Below are 18,542 nucleotides of genomic sequence, written 5' to 3'. Positions count from 1 at the left end.
AGCCTTGATTGGATTAGCCAGCGGTTTTTTCACATATAATTACATCATTAATTGCATTTCTCTCATATATATGCGTCTTTAACAAATATCATACTAACGTTAAAATAAATACATTATTTTTAAAAATAAATCAGCCTTTAGGTATCTTTAACAGGGAGAACGCTCCAACCCAATACCAATCTGTCAAATCCACATGAAAATAGATTACAGACATTGTTATCTTCGGCCCAAGCTACCGAGCACACCATTCTGCGGTGTCCCTGGAATTGAAAAGGCGCGTGCTTGTAATTCGTTAAAGGAAAAGAAAGAGAGTAGAAAAATAATATATATTTTACCTTGTTTGTTCTGGTAAGTCTGGGCAATCGTTGACCGCTTAAGTCAAACAATCGTATCTGTCTATTATCATGTGGAATAGCCACTATTCCATTGCTAGAAACAGCTAATCTGTTAATAGCACTGCCACCGCGAAACGTTGCAAGCGGACTGCGTATGTTTCGTAATTCCCAAACTTTAACACTTCTATCATCTGAGCCAGATACAATTTTATCTTCTCTGGTGAAGACTGCCGATGTAACGGTACTGAAATATTAATACACAATTAATATTTGCATTAATTTATTTCGAATTGCACAATATTCAGTTAGTTTAAACTTAGAACGTTATTAGTAAAGCTTTAACGGGATCCCTCAAGCCCTCTGTAGCCAACATTACGGAATGAAAAACGAGGGAGAATTGTCCAGCGCTATTTTTCAACCGATTTCAATGTTTTTGGGCTTATTGGAATCGTTAGGACTCGCCTTTCGTCATAAATAAAGCCGTATTTTCTAAAAAATGTAAAAAAATAAAATTGTTTAAAAATTCGCATTAATAATATTTAAACGCAAAATAAATCGAAAAATCGGGCTTCTTTATGACGAGGTGCCAGACCTAACGATTCCAACAAGCCCAAAAAGATTGAAATCGGTTGAGAAATAGAGCCGTACCATTGTCCCGCGTTTCTGAGGTGGGCGAAAACCAAAAATTTGTAGGAAGGCAGCTAGGCTTCCGCCCCTCTCGTGGCTCACGCTAACGTGTTCCCCCACTCCAGCATCCAAACTTACTGCGAAGCTTTCCTCATATTTACGCTATTCCCCTATCTGTAGCTATACACATATAAATACCGTTAAAATAATGTTGAGAACATTTCATTTCGCCGATATAATGAAATTGCTAAAAATGCAATTATCATTTTGAAATAAAATTGTAGAAAAGGAGATTTCGTAATGCTTGAAATATAGGGCATACGGCGAAACGCGGGACAATGGTACAGTCGTATTTTTCAAAAGAATTTGATGAGACTAATAATAATTAAAGCCATTCTTCATGTAGATTGTCCTAAAGAGCTCGCATTTTCGATAAAGCTTATAGTTTTTCAGCTATGAACGATTGAAGTTGCACGGCGCACAAATACATATTTCTTCTCTCGCGTAGATCAGCTGTTGTGCACGTCCATCTTCAATCGTTCATAATTAGAAAACTATAAGCTTTATCGAAAATGCGAGCTCTTTAGGACAATCTACATGAAGAATGGCTTTAGTTATGACTAGTCTCATCAAATTATATTGAGAAATACGCCTGTACCATTGTCCCGCGTTTTGCCGTAATTTCACCTCTTCAATCGTCCTGACTCGTTCATTCTGCAATTTATTTCGGAACAAATAAAAGTACGATTGCACATTGAAAAATTACATTAGAAGTTCTCGATAATGTACATGCTGCTATGAGTATTTCTTAATCTTATAAAGCTTGTCGTAGAAGGTGCAATGCAATAAATTTAGAAGGGCAATTTCGCGATTGAAAATAAGACGCACATACATACATGGTAAACGCAATGTGTGTTTGTTTACAGTACATCACGAGTCACTAACACAGTCGCACCCGTATGTAAGTAGGCCTACTATGCTGGTGTACATACGCTGGACGAGGCAACAAGCTGCAGAGGGGAGAGGGGAAGCTAATTTTATTTACTTCGAGTATGCATCTTTTTACAGTTCACGTTGTAATGACCAAAAGAAGCGTTGCAAAATTATGAAAATATAAAAGCGTCTCCCCTTTTCACGCTCTATTCAATGATGCCACCCAACTTGTTGATGCATTTTTACTTTGCTCGAAATAAATTGCAGCATGAACGAGTCAGGACGATTGAAGAGGTGAAATTACGGCAAAACGCGGGACAATGGTACAGGCGTATTTCTCAATAGAATTTGATGAGACTAGTCATAACTAAAGCCATTCTTCATGTAGATTGTCCTAAAGAGCTCGCATTTTCGATAAAGCTTATAGTTTTCTAATTATGAACGATTGAAGATGGACGTGCACAACAGCTGATCTACGCGAGAGAAGAAATATGTATTTGTGCGCCGTGCAACTTCAATCGTTCATAGCTGAAAAACTATAAGCTTTATCGAAAATGCGAGCTCTTTAGGACAATCTACATGAAGAATGGCTTTAATTATTATTAGTCTCATCAAATTCTTTTGAAAAATACGACTGTACCATTGTCCCGCGTTTCGCCGTATGCCCTATATTTCAAGCATTACGAAATCTCCTTTTCTACAATTTTATTTCAAAATGATAATTGCATTTTTAGCAATTTCATTATATCGGCGAAATGAAATGTTCTCAACATTATTTTAACAGTATTTATATGTGTATAGCTACAGATAGGGGAATAGCGTAAATATGAGGAAAGCTTCGCAGTAAGTTTGGATGCTGGAGTGGGGGAACACGTTAGCGTGAGCCACGAGAGGGGCGGAAGCCTAGCTGCCTTCCTACAAATTTTTGGTTTTCGCCCACCTCAGAAACGCGGGACAATGGTACGGCTCTATTTCTCAACCGATTTCAATCTTTTTGGGCTTGTTGGAATCGTTAGGTCTGGCACCTCGTCATAAAGAAGCCCGATTTTTCGATTTATTTTGTGTTTAAATATTATTAATGCGAATTTTTAAACAATTTTATTTTTTTACATTTTTTAGAAAATACGGCTTTATTTATGACGAAAGGCGAGTCCTAACGATTCCAATAAGCCCAAAAACATTGAAATCGGTTGAAAAATAGCGCTGGACAATTCTCCCTCGTTTTTCATTCCGTAATGTTGGCTACAGAGGGCTTGAGGGATCCCGTTAAATAATCACAGACTGGTGTTCGTCGCTTACTATGACTTAGGTCAGGGCTCGGAAATTTTTGCGCATTTCAATTGTTTACTATAATCACTAATAGGAAATTCCTATTAGTGACTATAGTAAATAGCTGAAATGTACAAATAATTCCGAGCCCTGACTTAGGTGAAGAATCAACTATTGTCATTGTTCTTATTATAGTTAAATATAATTCGGTTTCTTGTACAGGTATTATACCGAGCGACATGGGTTTATAAATTTCTTAAATTCTTTTACTAATTGCGTTTTGATGTATTTGAAGAACAATCGGATTACTTACTCGGTGTGTCCTTGGAATACGGAAACGCAGTGTATGGGTTCTCTGAAATCCCATAAGCGAAATGTGGTATCCCGACTAGAAGTTACGCACAGCCGTTGAGAATGATGTGTAGATACATAGGATAATTCTTGATCATGACCGCAAAGCGTGCTAATGATTTCGCCTGTTTCGGCGTCATAGAGATTAGCCGTTCTGTCCCATGACGCTGTTACCAATTGTTCAGCCCCTGGGAGCCAATCCGCAGCCATGACAACGCCGGTATGGCCGATTAACTCTCGAATTGGAGTACGTAAAGTCGGCGGATCATCTTGTTCTTCGTTATTGCTTATGCTATTGTTTATAGCTGTTCTTTCTAGATTTCCACTTGACAAATCTTCCATGGATGGCAATCTCTTCTGTAAATCCCAATCTACCGCTGCTTGCCACACATGAGCTGAACCATCTCCACTTGCGGTCAATGCCAAATCTTTTGTCGGATGAAATCTTATTGAATTCACCGAACCGCTGTGGCCATTATATTGTAGTAAACAACGACTGCTGTCTATACCCCATACGCGGGCACTATGATCAGCAGATGCAGTAGCTATTATAGGCTGTCCCGATCTGCCTACCGACACTTCCCACACTCCATCTCTATGGCCGCTGTATTCTCTCTGTACGCTGCACGACATAGTAGCATTTTTGAAGCTAGAAACAATTTTGCTGGTTTGAGCCTTAAGCTTGTGAGAGGCTTTAATTTTTTGCACAGAACTACTGCTCATTGCTGGAAAAAGAAATAACAAAAAAAAAGATCAATCATACATTTCCTGCACACATCTTATGGAAGTTAAGCCCTATAAGGAAGTTTATCCTACGTTTCTGCTTTGATAAATTTTTAGTTTCCAAATAGTCTGCTGTATCTCCTGGTGGCACGTTACGTTCAGTAGTTCCGTAACTCTCCAATCTTTCATTCAGAGATTCAATCTTCTCCTGTACTATAAGTAAAACGTTCTTTATTGATAAAATTCTATATTGAATAGAATAAAAGAGACAATACTTACATCCTACATTCTCCATGTAAAGCATCTCAAATTCTTTCTCAATTTGCTGAAATAGATCCAAAAGTCTATAGCGCAAACCTGCAGGGATAGAACTATCTTCTGCATCCATACGGAAACTCACATAGTGAATTCCTGCTGCTGGCTGCGGCGTTGAACCACCTTGAGTTTGCTGAGATTGTAATTCTGTATCTGTACTACTTTGTACCCGAGGTATGGAAATTCGTTTTGCTTTTCCACCAGATTTATTTCCAACAGTGACAGATAATTCTCCAAGCATGGCTCAGAAGTAGTTGCAAATATAACTAATTTACTATTGCATACAAATAATATAGGTGTCTTATGGCTAGTGTATGTTGCAGATCTTACAATAGTAAGTTAACAACAAAACTACTATATAAATAAAGAAAAAAAAGGGTGAAATAAAATCACAATTAATTGGACCTGCCGGATCAACGATTTTTAAAAATCAATAAATGTCTGAATGCCACTTCTCCAAAGAGCTCCTTACGAATTATAACAACCGTGCTTTGCACATTTAGGTGCATTTATTCTTTGGTTGGCTCAATGACATTTAATCATTGCAAAGGTAATAAATAACAATTATAATAATGTATTTCTGCTCAAGATGAGATAACGTCAAGTGACGTCAAGACTGGTCTAGCACTCTAGCCAGCTTCGCGAAGTGACGCGAAGGTCGATCAAAATTATAAGTAGCCTATCACGTAACCCGAACTGAGCACAGTCTCTCTCTTCCACCTCATAGTTCGGCACATCGCCGTCAGGTGGCTGGCTCGCGTAGCGATTGGTAGCATTCAGCAGAGATAAATGTTGAGGGAGCGGTGTATGTTATTGGCTATTACTCTTAGATCCTATAATTTTATCCAATAGAAATAGAAGTTTAAAAAGAAATCTGGTAACGTTACTGAGCTGCTACCTCTGCTGAATGCTACCATTGTGTAAAGTCACTAGATACTACATAAAGGCCGGGATTCATAAACAGAACTTGAGTACTTGAGTTCAAGCCACTTCAAGCTCACCTTGAAACCTATAAGATGTGTTACGTAGACTATAGATTTTACCCGTCTTAAGCTTGAACTCGAGCTTAAGACGGGTAAAATCTATAGTCTACGTAACACATCTTATAGGTTTCAAGGTGAGCTTGAAGTGGCTATCCCGGGGAAAGTACCGCAATCGCCCTCCATTTTTGGTCAAAATCGCGCGCCTGTTTCAAAATTTTATGAATAAATAGGATTACTATGAAAATTTACATTACTTTTTTTTAAATAATTTTTACACTTTTTTGTTTTGTATGATATTGCATGCAACAATTAAGAAAGAAAATACGTATAAAAAGTGATTTATTTAAATAGAAATTAAATTAAATTAAGTTTTACTTGTGTTTATTTGTTTTACTACAGCTCGCATAGCAGTTGATCTGCTGCTTAATATTGCACTATTTACATTATTTGCATTGCAATTTTTATTTTTGTTATTTAGTACAAAATATAATCTACACTTAATGTAAAGTTTACATATTTTACTTAATGTTATGACAATTAGCAATATTTTAGGATATACAATTGTTTCTAAAATTAACTGTTGAAAACTTTCAATTGTTAGCAAGTTTTGCATTATTTTATTTTCGTAAATCCTAAATAATTTTTCTACCTCCAAAATATACTCAAACACGTCTGTTGCAGGATATTGTAAATGATTTTCATTTTCCTTGAATTCCTTAAATAGTGTCAATTTATTTAATTCATTTGGAGTAACAGTACTGGATATAACTGTTATATACATAGCATGCATCACAAGTAGCATAATTATACCTAATTTTCTTTAGAACTGAACCTAATAAATAATAAAGGCTTCCTTTTAATTGATTACTTATAAATCAACTTTACAAAAATCGCTGTATATATCCATTTATTATATGTTCCTCATATGCTTCTGGAGATAAATTATTATTATCATTTTTGCTAGTTATATTAGTAAGATCTTTACAATATTTTATAATATAGTTTCCATAATCATTTTTATAATTACTCTTGCTTATATTAGTCTCAAATTGAGATAGGTATATTAAGCGTAATGTTATCCTAAATAAATGTGCATCAGGAACTGGTTGTTTTGACCTAATCGTTGAGAACACATTTTCCAATGCATCTTGTGTAAATCTAGAAAGAAGTATAAATTTAAATTTTTCTTCACGTAAATAAAATTCTTGAATATCTAGTGCTGTTCTTGTACATAATCTAATATCAGATTGGAAAGGCATCCATTTATTATTAATGGTAACTTTACACATGAGGTTATCAATGGATTTTAAAAAGTCAGTTGTTTCATTATATTTGTCTTCATTTGTTAATGACAAAGCTAAATCAAAATAACGACTTGTCATAATTTGAAACCACTTATACATTGTATTGATAAACCACGATGATGTTGTCCTATGTTTCTTGTCCAATTTCCCTTCTGCTATACAATAGGAAATAGCCGATGATACGTCATAGTTAATCAACGATATGCTTAATTTTGCATTCATCTTATATGTGATGGATTAATGGCATTCTCTTTTAGACGAGGACATAATTTAATGACATCCTTTTTATCCATTTCATAAATTTGCTTAATAGGTTCAATAGAAATTTCATTAGACGGTAAATTGTATTTTTTAACTATCGAATTGTCTAATATAAATTTATAATGTTTCGTTAAAGCTATTGCTAAATTTTTAAAAACATGAATTGAATCTGACATAAAAAACAGCTTTTTCTCCGGTACACATGGGTGATGTATATAATTATTAATTTTCGAATATTTGCCAGCTACTATATATATTCAATTTCTTCCATAAACTCTGATTATTCGGGCCCATGTCAGTAATTACTATAGAAATATATGTATATTCCTATGACATGACATCTTTTAATTATTTCCATTATGCGTCCATAAATTTCTGTTGAACTGAATGAGTTTGCTGTAAAATCATAACCTATCTGTTTATTGTAATACCAGCGATCATATAGACTAAAGCATGGTTTGCCAGTTCAGTCCCATTTTCTTGATTATTTGACTTTAAAGTGGTATAGCCAACTATGGTTGATAAACTACTGTCAAATTGTAATCCTGGTTTAATCGCCATTTCATCAAATATTAAGACTGCGTGTTTTTCATTTGGTGCAAATGTTTTAATCTATAAATAAAATAAGACTGATAAGCCAAGAAACAGTAAGTAGAATATGACAAGCAAAGCTTTCACATAATATTAATAAATTACATTTATTGCAAATCAGTATGTAAAGTAAGTAAATAAAAAAATTAAAGAACCTTCACCTATATGTACTAACTTTTAGCTCTAGCAAATGAAAGACCTCTTCAAATATACCTGCTTTTAATTTGACTGATTGTATATGATATTGTAACGTTCTTATACCAGGATATAGTAGATTTTGTTTACGGATTTCATCATATCCTGTTGTTCCACATGCCATATACAGCTTGAGTGCTTTAGTAATTGTATCTTCTGACCATGATGATCCTCTAATTTTCTTCTCTTTAAATAATCCAGTTGATCTGTATTGAAAAATACTTCTATTCTACCACGTTCTTTTTGTGCTCGATTTCTTTCATACTTCCTTAACTTTCCTTTCGTCATCTTTAGTTCATTTTTCAAATTTCTTATTGTGTTTAATTGTTTCTCCACAATTTTACTTAAGTCTTCATTATTCTTATTTAAATATTCTGAACTATTTTGAATTATATCACCATAATTTCTATTTTCATTATTACTTCCATCTCCACTATTGTTTTCACTGTCAGATAGTATATAATTTTGTTGACTATTATTCTCTTCCTCATCTCTATTTCTTTTATTAGATAATAATAAGTCAGGATAAGCATTCATTTTTAATTTTTTCTTTCCATCTTGTCTGTTTTTTTCATATTGAGTATCAGAGAAATGAACCTTAAAAAAAACAAGAAATATAAATATTAATTGTTTGCTATTAATGTAATATTAAATTATATATGTATATACATATTATAACATGCAGGCTTTTGAATTAGTAATTTTTTTTTGCCACGAACATAATATAAATATGTAAAAAATTTGAAAAATACTACAAATAAAATTTTTTATAAAAATAATACTTTATTTAATAACAGGGTTTTGGTAAACAATAACACTCAAAATATAAATGGCAGTGGGAATGACTTCATATAATTTAGACTTGGCAGCGAATGGGTTAAGAGATAGAACTGAAATGTATTAATTTTTTCAGCACCCAAGAAGAAATACTTACAGCGCCGGACGCCGGTTTCCCGTGTACGCCTCTGCGGGATCATATCCACGAAAGCCTCATCTAATATGTCGTTGCGCGAACGCTTGGTGTTCGGGCGCTTTTGTTTCAACTTGTTAGATTGTGCCTCGCAAGTATTGATTAACCTGCTGTCGCAATAAAAGTCCCAGGAGGACAGCTATACGCATCCTTGTATATAGAATACCGGTGCCGAGAAGCGACCTTAACGGATCGGCGACACCGGCAACATCGGTCCCCCTATCCTGGCGTTGGCGGAGGTGTTGGAGGTGGCTGGAGGTGGATTTTTCGATGCTGCCGGTGCTGAGCCCGACGATGCTGAGGAGAAGGGTAAACCCAAATTTTTATCCATCTAACAGAAAAAACACTTTGTTAATATTTTAAAGAATAAATGTTGATAGAAAAAAAAAGAAAAAATACAAATATTTTTATAACGAGACATATGTTGCTTCCACACTGATAAATGTAATAAAATAATTTTATTCACCGCCATGTGTGTGTGTGTGTGTGTGTGCAGGCACCGTTAGCCCTGAAAAGTGTACCAAATTGAATAAATTTGATTTATATTCACTCAACTAACTTCACTCCACTCACAGCGACTCAAGCGACTACTTTCTCTGCCATTCTCTATACTTCATTTATACTTGAATATCCCCCAATACAGAAGAACTGTTATTTAAATAAATATTTAAAAAAATATATGCTATTGTGTAACAACCTGTTAAAATGCTAATAAAACTAAAAAAAAATCGATTATGCAAAACATGTTTTTATTTATTTCATATAAACTTTTCAAGATATTATAATTATAGATCTATTAAAATTATCTTGAAAAAGATTAAACTTTAAAAAATTATAATCTTTATAACGGTATCTATAATAAAGTTTTTAATCAAACTAAAATATAATAAATTTTTATGGAACAACATAAAATTTATTCCGAAAAGTTTAAAATAACGTATGATAGCAGCGTCTATCGCTATTCCTCGGAAAGTATAAATGTGTTACCGATGATAAGTCTTTAACAATAGTTATGTAGTCAATACATTATCAAAATATTCATTGTAGTGCACAGAAATATATAAAAAAGTATATATATATATATATCATTAATTATATATTATTTATCCTTCTAAACAGCTCCAATCTAGATTTACTTACGTGTCATAATGAGGAACTTATTACTGCCACTCTTTCTACTAACTGTTTATTATCAATTAACAGTACAATTAAGAGTTCTTAGAGATGTCGATGGAGTAAAAAAAATAAATGATAACCATAAGAATGGTCAACCGGCTGAAAAGTTGCAGAATTACCATTATGAGATTAAAACATTCGAAGTCCCAGTAAGTCTACCATATGTTAATAATTATATCGGTAATTTTGGCATGATGAAACTATTTAATGATTGCGAAGAATGCAATAATGACAATATTCATTCTTCACAGATAGATCATTTTAATTTAAACGAAAAATCTATATTTAAAATACGCTATTTTATAAATACTACGTGGCAAAAAGAAAACAATCCACCAATTTTTTTTTACACTGGAAATCAAGAAGCTATTGAATTATATGCTCACAAATCGGTAAAAATTTTGGATTCATTCAAATATCAACTACAAGAAAACGACTTGATGAAAAATTAACAGTTACACAGAGAATATTTGATACACTAAACGTACGTAGTTGCCATAAGATTTTTCAAAGTTATATTTCATTATAAATAATGTTATAATTCTTCCTACATATCTGGATATTTTTGTATTAATTTAATATTTCTAATTTTTTTTCCTGATGAACTTTCTATTTCCGTTTTCTGCAATATTTGTTTACTTCATCATCTTATTTATTTTTTATGATTTTCAAAAAGTATAAAAAAAAAACTAAAACACAAAACAGTTAAAAGTTACATGACTATATGAGTACGTTTGAAAATACCACCCGGATGCACTCGAAGGGCTTGGTTGTATGTGACTCACAAGCATACACCTTCCACAGCATAAAATTATATCGAGGTCCCCCGAATGTACCCGGCTGGTGTTTCCGAGCATAAACAATAGATGTATATTGCAGTAATCGGTTCGGTCAGACCACTACAAGTCGCTATACCTAGAAATAAATACATGTATTTAACCTTTATTATATAAGTTAAGTCGTTTTCTTTTGAGACAGAGTCATTATAATTTCTCCTTAAAAATTGTTATTATACCTTTAAAATGATTTTTTCAATAAGGGCTTCATGTGGGAGATTGCAAAGGATTTTCAAGCGGTCTTAGTATTTGCCGAGCATCGGTATTACGGCCAATCCGAGCCTTTTGGTAACGATTCTTATTCAAGTTCAAATTTAAGATATTTGACAGTCCAACAAACCATCGCAGATTATGTAGATTTAGTAAAACACTTAAGGTCCAAACCAAAATACGAGAGGAGTCCAGTAATTGCTTTTGGAGCCTCTTATGGTGGCATGTTGAGTGCATGGATGCGTATGAAATACCCGACAGTTGTTCAAGGGTGAGCACAATTATGCGAAAATACTTTTCAATTAACATATATATATATATATATATAGTTATTGAAATTACAGTTATAATCTATTTCACAGAGCTATTGCCTCATCGGCGCCATTATTACACTTTACTGGAATCATGGACTGCTCCACTACTCACCGAATTATTACTTCGGATTATCGTAAATCAAACTCCAATTGTCCGATTAACATTCGCAAATCATGGGATGAAATAACTAAAATATCAGCAACTGGTAATTTTGTGTATTATATTTTTACAGCAAAACCTGCTTTTTTTCACAATAAAACAAACTTATTTACTTTAAATATTTTTTCTTTTCAAAATGGTAGACGATGGAAAAAAGTGGATTTCAGAAACTTTTAAGCTTTGTACGCCCTTGAAGAGTAACACAGATATTGAGCAGTTTAAATCTAACCTAATCAATGTGATGTCATACCTCCCAATGGTAGATTATCCATATCCTGCCCATTTTGCTACCTCTCTGCCAGCTAATCCACTACATGTAATGCATTTTACTCTAATATCCGTTAGTATATTTATCAGAGCTGAAATATATTTTGAAATCGTTCATTACAGGCTTTTTGTAAAAATTTATCGGACGGATCATTAACAGGACAACCATTATTAATTGCTCTACAGAAAGCTGTAAATGGTGTTCTAAATTATACAGGCGAATCTACTTGTATGCAATACAATAGTGAAACATCTGCTAGTCCTCCCAGTCTCATTGCTTGGACATATCAAACTTGCACTGAAATGGTAATGCCAATTTGCAGACGTGGCGATGATATCATGTTTGAGTCAAAAGAATGGAATCTAAAGGAAGTTGAAGATAACTGTTTTAAAAAATTTCAAGTACGACCAAAACCTTATTTAATATGCGAGCAGTACGGCTGTACTGATTTGTCTGCAGTCACTAATGTCGTATTTAGGTGATTTATCGTTTTAACTACTAATAAATATAGAAGATGTATTGTCGTTTTACGTAATATTTAACTACTAGTTTTGTTGATTTTAGCAACGGTATGAAAGATCCTTGGTATGGCGGAGGTGTGTTGAAAAATGTATCAGATTCGGCTGTAGCGATATTAATTCCTGAAGGAGCGCACGCTCACGATCTCCTTCAGGAAAACGAGAATGATCCTTACGGTGTAATTGAAGCAAGAAAGTACCACCGTAACACTTTGAAGAAATGGATCCGAGAATATAAGCTGAAATAAGTGATTTAAGCTTATAAGTACGCGGTAAATCCTATTCCAGGGTGTCTTATTCATCATTTTTACGTAATTATTTCTGGGAATCCGATCGATTTTACATAATTCGGATCAATTCTGCCCCATTGGCGAGATAGCATTATTTCATATTCCTCTGATATTTTATGCAAATGGGACTTGGTCCAATTCAATCCCTCTATGTATAAATATAATATTTATATTAACACAATAATTGAAACTTTGTGTGGTTTATATTCTTGACATCATTTTCTTTTGATAAGTTTGTTGTATCCAAAAAGTTGAAGCAATAAATGATTAAAATCTCTTCGATCCACGTGCTTTTATTTTTAAAAGGGATCAATGTAGAAATAGACCTTGAGGACCCGAACTGATAAGAGTATACGTATTATAATTTGCAATCCTTGTTTGATACCTATATAAAAGAGCAGACACGTGCACCTACAATTGCAGAACATGAACTGTTACTCACTTTACCAGTGCACCGTACATTTTGTATATACCTATATATAATCCTATGTTGCTCGAGAATGCTCTTCTAAGCAGGGTTTGGTAATATTTCTGTAGCGTCCCATAGAGCACCTAGTGACTTAAAGACATCCTTTAGGTGTCTTTTAGTCAATTGGATGACTAAAAGATGTCTATAAGACAACTTTTAGTCAAGTGTGCTGTATGGGGTGTATCGCGCTAGCCATTGCAGATTCTTTCTCCTGTACTCGAGTATTTACATCGCAGTACAAATTGCCAAATTTTTATTTTCCAGTAAAGCCATTTCTCGTTGAATATCATTAACATTGTGATTCTGGCTCAACGCAGGCTTTCGCAACAAAATAATTCTTCAGCTTTCAAAATGTACAATTTGTAAATTCCCCAAGTACTCGTTCAATTCCATAATAAGATTCTCAAAATAATGTATCCACTAGAAAGTTTGGACACTTTTAGGTTAGTATAGATTAATCTTAAATTGGCGAAAAGAGAAAGGGAAATTTCACAATTTCAACGAGACGATAAATATTAGCCAAATTATCAAAAATTATGTTAATGTTAATTTTATACACTGTGATTTACAATAATTCGCTGGAAGGATGGACAACGTGACTTTTTATTAAAAAAATAAAATAGTATATAGAACAAGAAAATCTGTCGGATGTCGCGAGTAATGAAAAATCAACCAATATAGTATGCATATAACAGCCAAATAATGTGTTAGAATAATAAAAAGGTCGTTAGCAATACGACGAGGGTGTTTTGAGCTAAGACTAATATCGAATTTTTATAAGTTTGAAGGAAAAAAAGCAATTTAATATAACAATATAAATTTTGGATTACAACATATTGTATATCCCCTACTATTTTGTGTGTAAATTTTAAATTCAATAAGTAGAATAAAATCTTGCTGTGCGGGACATGAAATGAATTTTGTGAATAATGTAGACTTTTACTTTGGTAAAAGAAATCAATTTCAGAATATAAAAATGATAGTTTAAAAGAGAAGCTAATCTTCCATTGAGATTTTACTGCAGGCACATGTTTCCGAATAAATTGTATTTACTGCCTCCGATAGTTGACCTTCTTCACCAACAGCATGTATTGTAATTATCAGTGGTTCGCAAGTTTTAATAACTCGCCTGGTACTACTTCTGTTTGCGTTCCTGGACTTACATGTGTGCTGATTTTTCTATCAAAGATATAAGAGTAAAATGCATTAAATTAATCATAAATAAGGGGGAGAAAAAGTATGAAGAAAATGTAAATTGTGTTAAAATTGGATAAAAAACCATCGATAAGTATCTGATAGCCAGTTACTCTTGAAGTGTCAGCAATTTTCGAAGATACTAAAACGTAATTACAGATTTCTTTATCAATTTTAAATTCGGTTGGAGCTCTGGTATTACATCATTTGACTCATTTTTTTCAATTATCTTGTCACCGTTAAAATTATTCTGCCCGTGAATATCCGAGTTTACTTTGCATAATTAAACATATAAGTCACAATTATCAAAATCCATTGCTTTACAGGTTTCGTCGGTTTCTGTCAGTCTTTGAGAAATATCGCAAGATTTGTTGTTTGGCGGAGTCCCTCGATAAGAACAGCTATCATCTCATCTTTACTGCGGCACGACATTTAGACTGCAAAATGTTTATAGTTGCTGAGAGCCCCGAAAGATAAGAGATTTAAACAAGCTACATAAGAGAGAGTATAATTATTGAAGTTTGCGAGAATAATGAGAAAAGAAGTGATATATATATATATATATATATATATATATATTGATAGTAGAACCGTTAGCGTTATTAAGCGATGTTGTCGACCGGATCTCGCGGAAATCAGCTTTGGGACAGGTTTTAACAAGTGGCAAAAGGAAAAAAAAGACAGCGTGGCAGAAGTTTCTCGTACGTCAACTTGTTGGAAATCCATGCGATGCTGGCAATAAGCTTCTTAACTCGTTCTATGGCTGCTACCACCCAACCTCATCGTCCGCTAGTTTTAAAAACTTTCTCGTGGATGTCAATATTAACCCTTAAAGGGCACACCTTCTTCATATTAAATAAATAGCATAGTGGATGTTCGGCACACAAGGATATTTAAAAAGATGTGATATTGACGGTATATCGTATTTTGCTACCAAAGTATTACTGAATAAACCTGTATTTATCTACTTTAACGGGATCCCTCACGCGAGCTTCACCGACAGTACAAGTCAATAAAAAATTCGTTTAATAAAAGTCAAATGCGAAGCAAATTGCAAAAACGGGCTTCTTTATGACAAGGTGCCAATTCTAACGAGTCAATCGAGATTAAAAAAATTCAAATCGAATGAAGAATAACGCTGTACCACTGTCCCGCGTTCTTGAAGTGGAAATAACCAAAAGTAACCTCTCTTCAAGAACGCGGCACAATGGTACAGCGTTATTTTTCAACTAATTTGAGTGTTTTTAAGTTCGTTTGACTCGTTAGGACTGGCACATTGTCCTACAAACGCCCGATTGTTCAATTTGCTTCGCATTTGAATTTTATTAAACTAATTGTTTATTGACTTTAACTGTCGATAAAGAAGGCGTGAGGGATCCCGTTAAGTCCGATATATAGAATTTAGTATAAATGGAGAATGTATAAAATGGCTACCGGGTGTCAAACACCCAGACGGCCCTCTATAGCCAACATTACGGAACGAAAAACGAGAGAGAATTGTCCAGCGCTATTTTTCGACCGATTTCAATGTCTTTTAGCTTGTTGGAATCGTTAGGACTCGCGCCGTGTCATAAATAAAGCCGTATTTTCCAAAAAACGTAAAAAAATAAAATTGTTTAAAAATTTGCTTTAATAATATTTAAACGCAAAACAAATTGAAACATCGGGCTTCTTTATGACGAGGTGTCAGACCTAACGATTCCAACAAACCCAAAAACATTGAAATCGGTTGAAAAATAGAGCCGTACCATTGTCCCGCGTTTCTGAGATGGACGAAAAGCAAAAATTTTTAGGAAGGAAGCTAGGCTTCCTCCCCTCTCGCGGCTCACGCTAACGTGTTCCCCCACTCCAGCATCGAAACTTACTACGAAGCTTTCCTCTCATATTTACGCTATTCTCCTATCTGTAGCTATACATATATAAATACTGCTAAAATAATGTTGAGAACATTTCATTTCACCGATATAATGAAATTGCTGAAAATGCAATTATCATTTTGAAATAAAACTGTAGAAAAGGATATTTCGTAATGCTTGAAATATAAGACATACGGCGAAACGCGGGACAATGGTACAGTCGTATTTTTCAACAGAATTTGATGAGACTAGTCATAACTAAAGCCATTCTTCATGTAGATTGTCCTAAAGAGCTCGCATTTTCGATAAAGCTTATAGTTTTCCAGTTATGAACGATTGAAGATGAACATGCGCAACAGCTGATCTAAGCGAGAGAGGAAATATGTATTTGTATGCCGTGCAACTTCAATCGTTCATAGCTGAAAAACTATAAGCTTTATCGAAAATGCGAGCTCTTTAGGACAATCTACATGAAGAATGGCTTTAACTATTACTAGTCTCATCAAATTCTGTTGAAAAATACGACTGTACCATTGTCCCGCGTTTCGCCGTATGCCCTATATTTCAAGCATTACGAAATCTCCTTTTCTACAGTTTTATTTCAAAATGACAATTGCATTTTCAGCAATTTCATTATATCGGTGAAATGAAATGTTCTCAACATTATTTTAGCAGTATTTATATATGTATAGCTATAGATAGGGGAATAGCGTAAATATGAGAGGAAAGCTTCGCAGTAAGGTTCGATGCTGGAGTGGGGGAACACGTTAGCGTGAGCCGCAAGAGGGGAGGAAGCCTAGCTTCCTTCCTAAAAATTTTTGCTTTTCGTCCACCGCAGAAACGCGGGACAATGGTACGGCTCTATTTTTCAACCGATTTCAATGTTTTGGGGCTTGTTGGAATCGTTAGGTCTGGCATCTCGTCATAAAGAAGCCCGATTTTTCAATTTGTTTTGCGTTTAAATATTATTAATGCAAATTTTTAAACAATTTTATTTTTTTTACGTTTTTTGGAAAATACGGCTTTATTTATGACACGGTGCGAGTCCTAACGATTCCAACAAGCCAAAAAACATTGAAATCGGTCGAAAAATAGCGCTGGACAATTCTCTCTCGTTTTTCGTTCCGTAATGTTGGCTACAGAGGGCTTGGCGTTTGTATGTATCTACCAGTATCTACTACAGTATATGTCACGTAAATTATGGTATTGAAGCCTCAAGTTGAGTGGGAGGAATGCCTAATACCTATTTTCTTCCTGTCCTTGTGTCACCGTGAGTCCGTGAACAGTCCCTTGTCAAGACATGATAAATAGGCTTTATATGTAAATAAAACATATGCTTTTTGTCAACTGATATAGGCCGAACAGTATACAGTCTTTAAATTTAATAAAATTGTCATGACAAACGTTTCTAGTAAATATTTTAAAACTTGATTAGCATTAAAATGGGAAACCTGTGTGGATTTTGTTGTAAAGAAGAGTCTTATGAGGATCTAACCCCTGATGTAGTATGTATAATATTTATTATTTTTATAATTACTTCTTATTTAAACTTGTTACTTGTATTTTTTAAACATGTAACCTTTTTTTTTAACTGTAAGTCATCCTTTTATATAGCAAATAAATTAATGTAATGTAAACATTAAATTTTAGGAAACTCGCAGAAGGCAACAAGTGGAAGCTGCTGAAAAACGTTTAGCAGATCAAGAACACAGGGGTATAAAAAATGTTGATGCTGTTAGAAGACAGCAACAAAGAGCTCTAGAGCGTGATAAATTAGAACAGCAAACTGGTAATGCTGGTACACAAAATCCTCTACGAGTAAGTAGCCATTCTAATAATATTTGAAAATTTTCATGTCTCTCAAAGCAAGTAACTATTATATTTTTTCAGTGGCAAGTAGAGTAAGGTTGAGTGATGAAAAGAAGATTATATTTTAAATTTTATACTTTATGTGAATAAGTAGTTATATTGAGCCCTTTTGATTACTATTACAAATTATATTATGTTTCTATTTAATGAAAAATTAAATTTTGTTTGACTCCTCCGTAAATTTTAGATGCAATTCAAGCTGGATTTAACAAATTCTTAATTTTCTAAGGGATTCAGTTAGATTTGATAACTTTGTTAAAACTCTGTTATTAATTATTTAGATTTAAAAGTTTCTGTACTCTTTGGTTATTAATATTAGAATTTAATTTAAGCTCCTTAATGTATGTATGTATATAGGTATTTATTTGATGTTATTTGTAATCAAAAGGTAGTTGTTAAAAATATTATTTCCATTAGTAACTACAAAAATTTATAAAACACACATTGGCAATGAAAGGTTAAAATTTTAAGTTTATAAATAGTAAATGCTTGAAGTATAATGTTTGATTGTGAAAAAAGTAAAAA

At 33.7% G+C, this 18,542-nt stretch overlaps 3 protein-coding genes across 3 annotated transcripts; 2 read left to right on the top strand and 1 right to left on the bottom strand.

The window, feature by feature from the left end:
* Positions 1-8: 8 nt before the first annotated feature.
* Positions 9-5,245, bottom strand: LOC136783078 (WD repeat-containing protein 37-like). The gene is made up of 5 exons (XM_066742921.1): positions 4,518-5,245; positions 4,332-4,451; positions 3,478-4,240; positions 336-579; positions 9-260 (listed from the first exon to the last, which is right to left on the bottom strand). Exons 1-5 carry the CDS (start codon positions 4,792-4,794, stop codon positions 138-140), a joined length of 1,527 nt encoding a protein of 508 aa, XP_066599018.1. The 5' UTR covers positions 4,795-5,245; the 3' UTR covers positions 9-137.
* A 4,613-nt stretch (positions 5,246-9,858) lies between these two features.
* On the top strand, positions 9,859-12,911 carry LOC136777803 (lysosomal Pro-X carboxypeptidase-like). Its single transcript, XM_066734394.1, has 7 exons — positions 9,859-10,182; positions 10,285-10,425; positions 11,073-11,350; positions 11,442-11,599; positions 11,697-11,869; positions 11,944-12,299; positions 12,386-12,911. Exons 1-7 carry the CDS (start codon positions 10,006-10,008, stop codon positions 12,585-12,587), a joined length of 1,485 nt encoding a protein of 494 aa, XP_066590491.1. The 5' UTR covers positions 9,859-10,005; the 3' UTR covers positions 12,588-12,911.
* Positions 12,912-17,423: 4,512 nt separating this feature from the next.
* On the top strand, positions 17,424-18,349 carry Svip (small VCP interacting protein). Its single transcript, XM_066737434.1, has 3 exons — positions 17,424-17,653; positions 17,799-17,966; positions 18,039-18,349. Exons 1-3 carry the CDS (start codon positions 17,591-17,593, stop codon positions 18,051-18,053), a joined length of 246 nt encoding a protein of 81 aa, XP_066593531.1. The 5' UTR covers positions 17,424-17,590; the 3' UTR covers positions 18,054-18,349.
* The last annotated feature ends 193 nt before the right edge of the window (positions 18,350-18,542 follow it).

Source organism: Prorops nasuta, unplaced genomic scaffold, assembly GCF_024137725.1.
Source record: "Prorops nasuta isolate Cenicafe-Biocafe unplaced genomic scaffold, Cenicafe_Pnas_1.2 PNAS00002, whole genome shotgun sequence".
NCBI lineage: Eukaryota > Metazoa > Arthropoda > Insecta > Hymenoptera > Bethylidae > Prorops > Prorops nasuta.
This window is presented reverse-complemented; position numbering and strand designations above follow the sequence as displayed.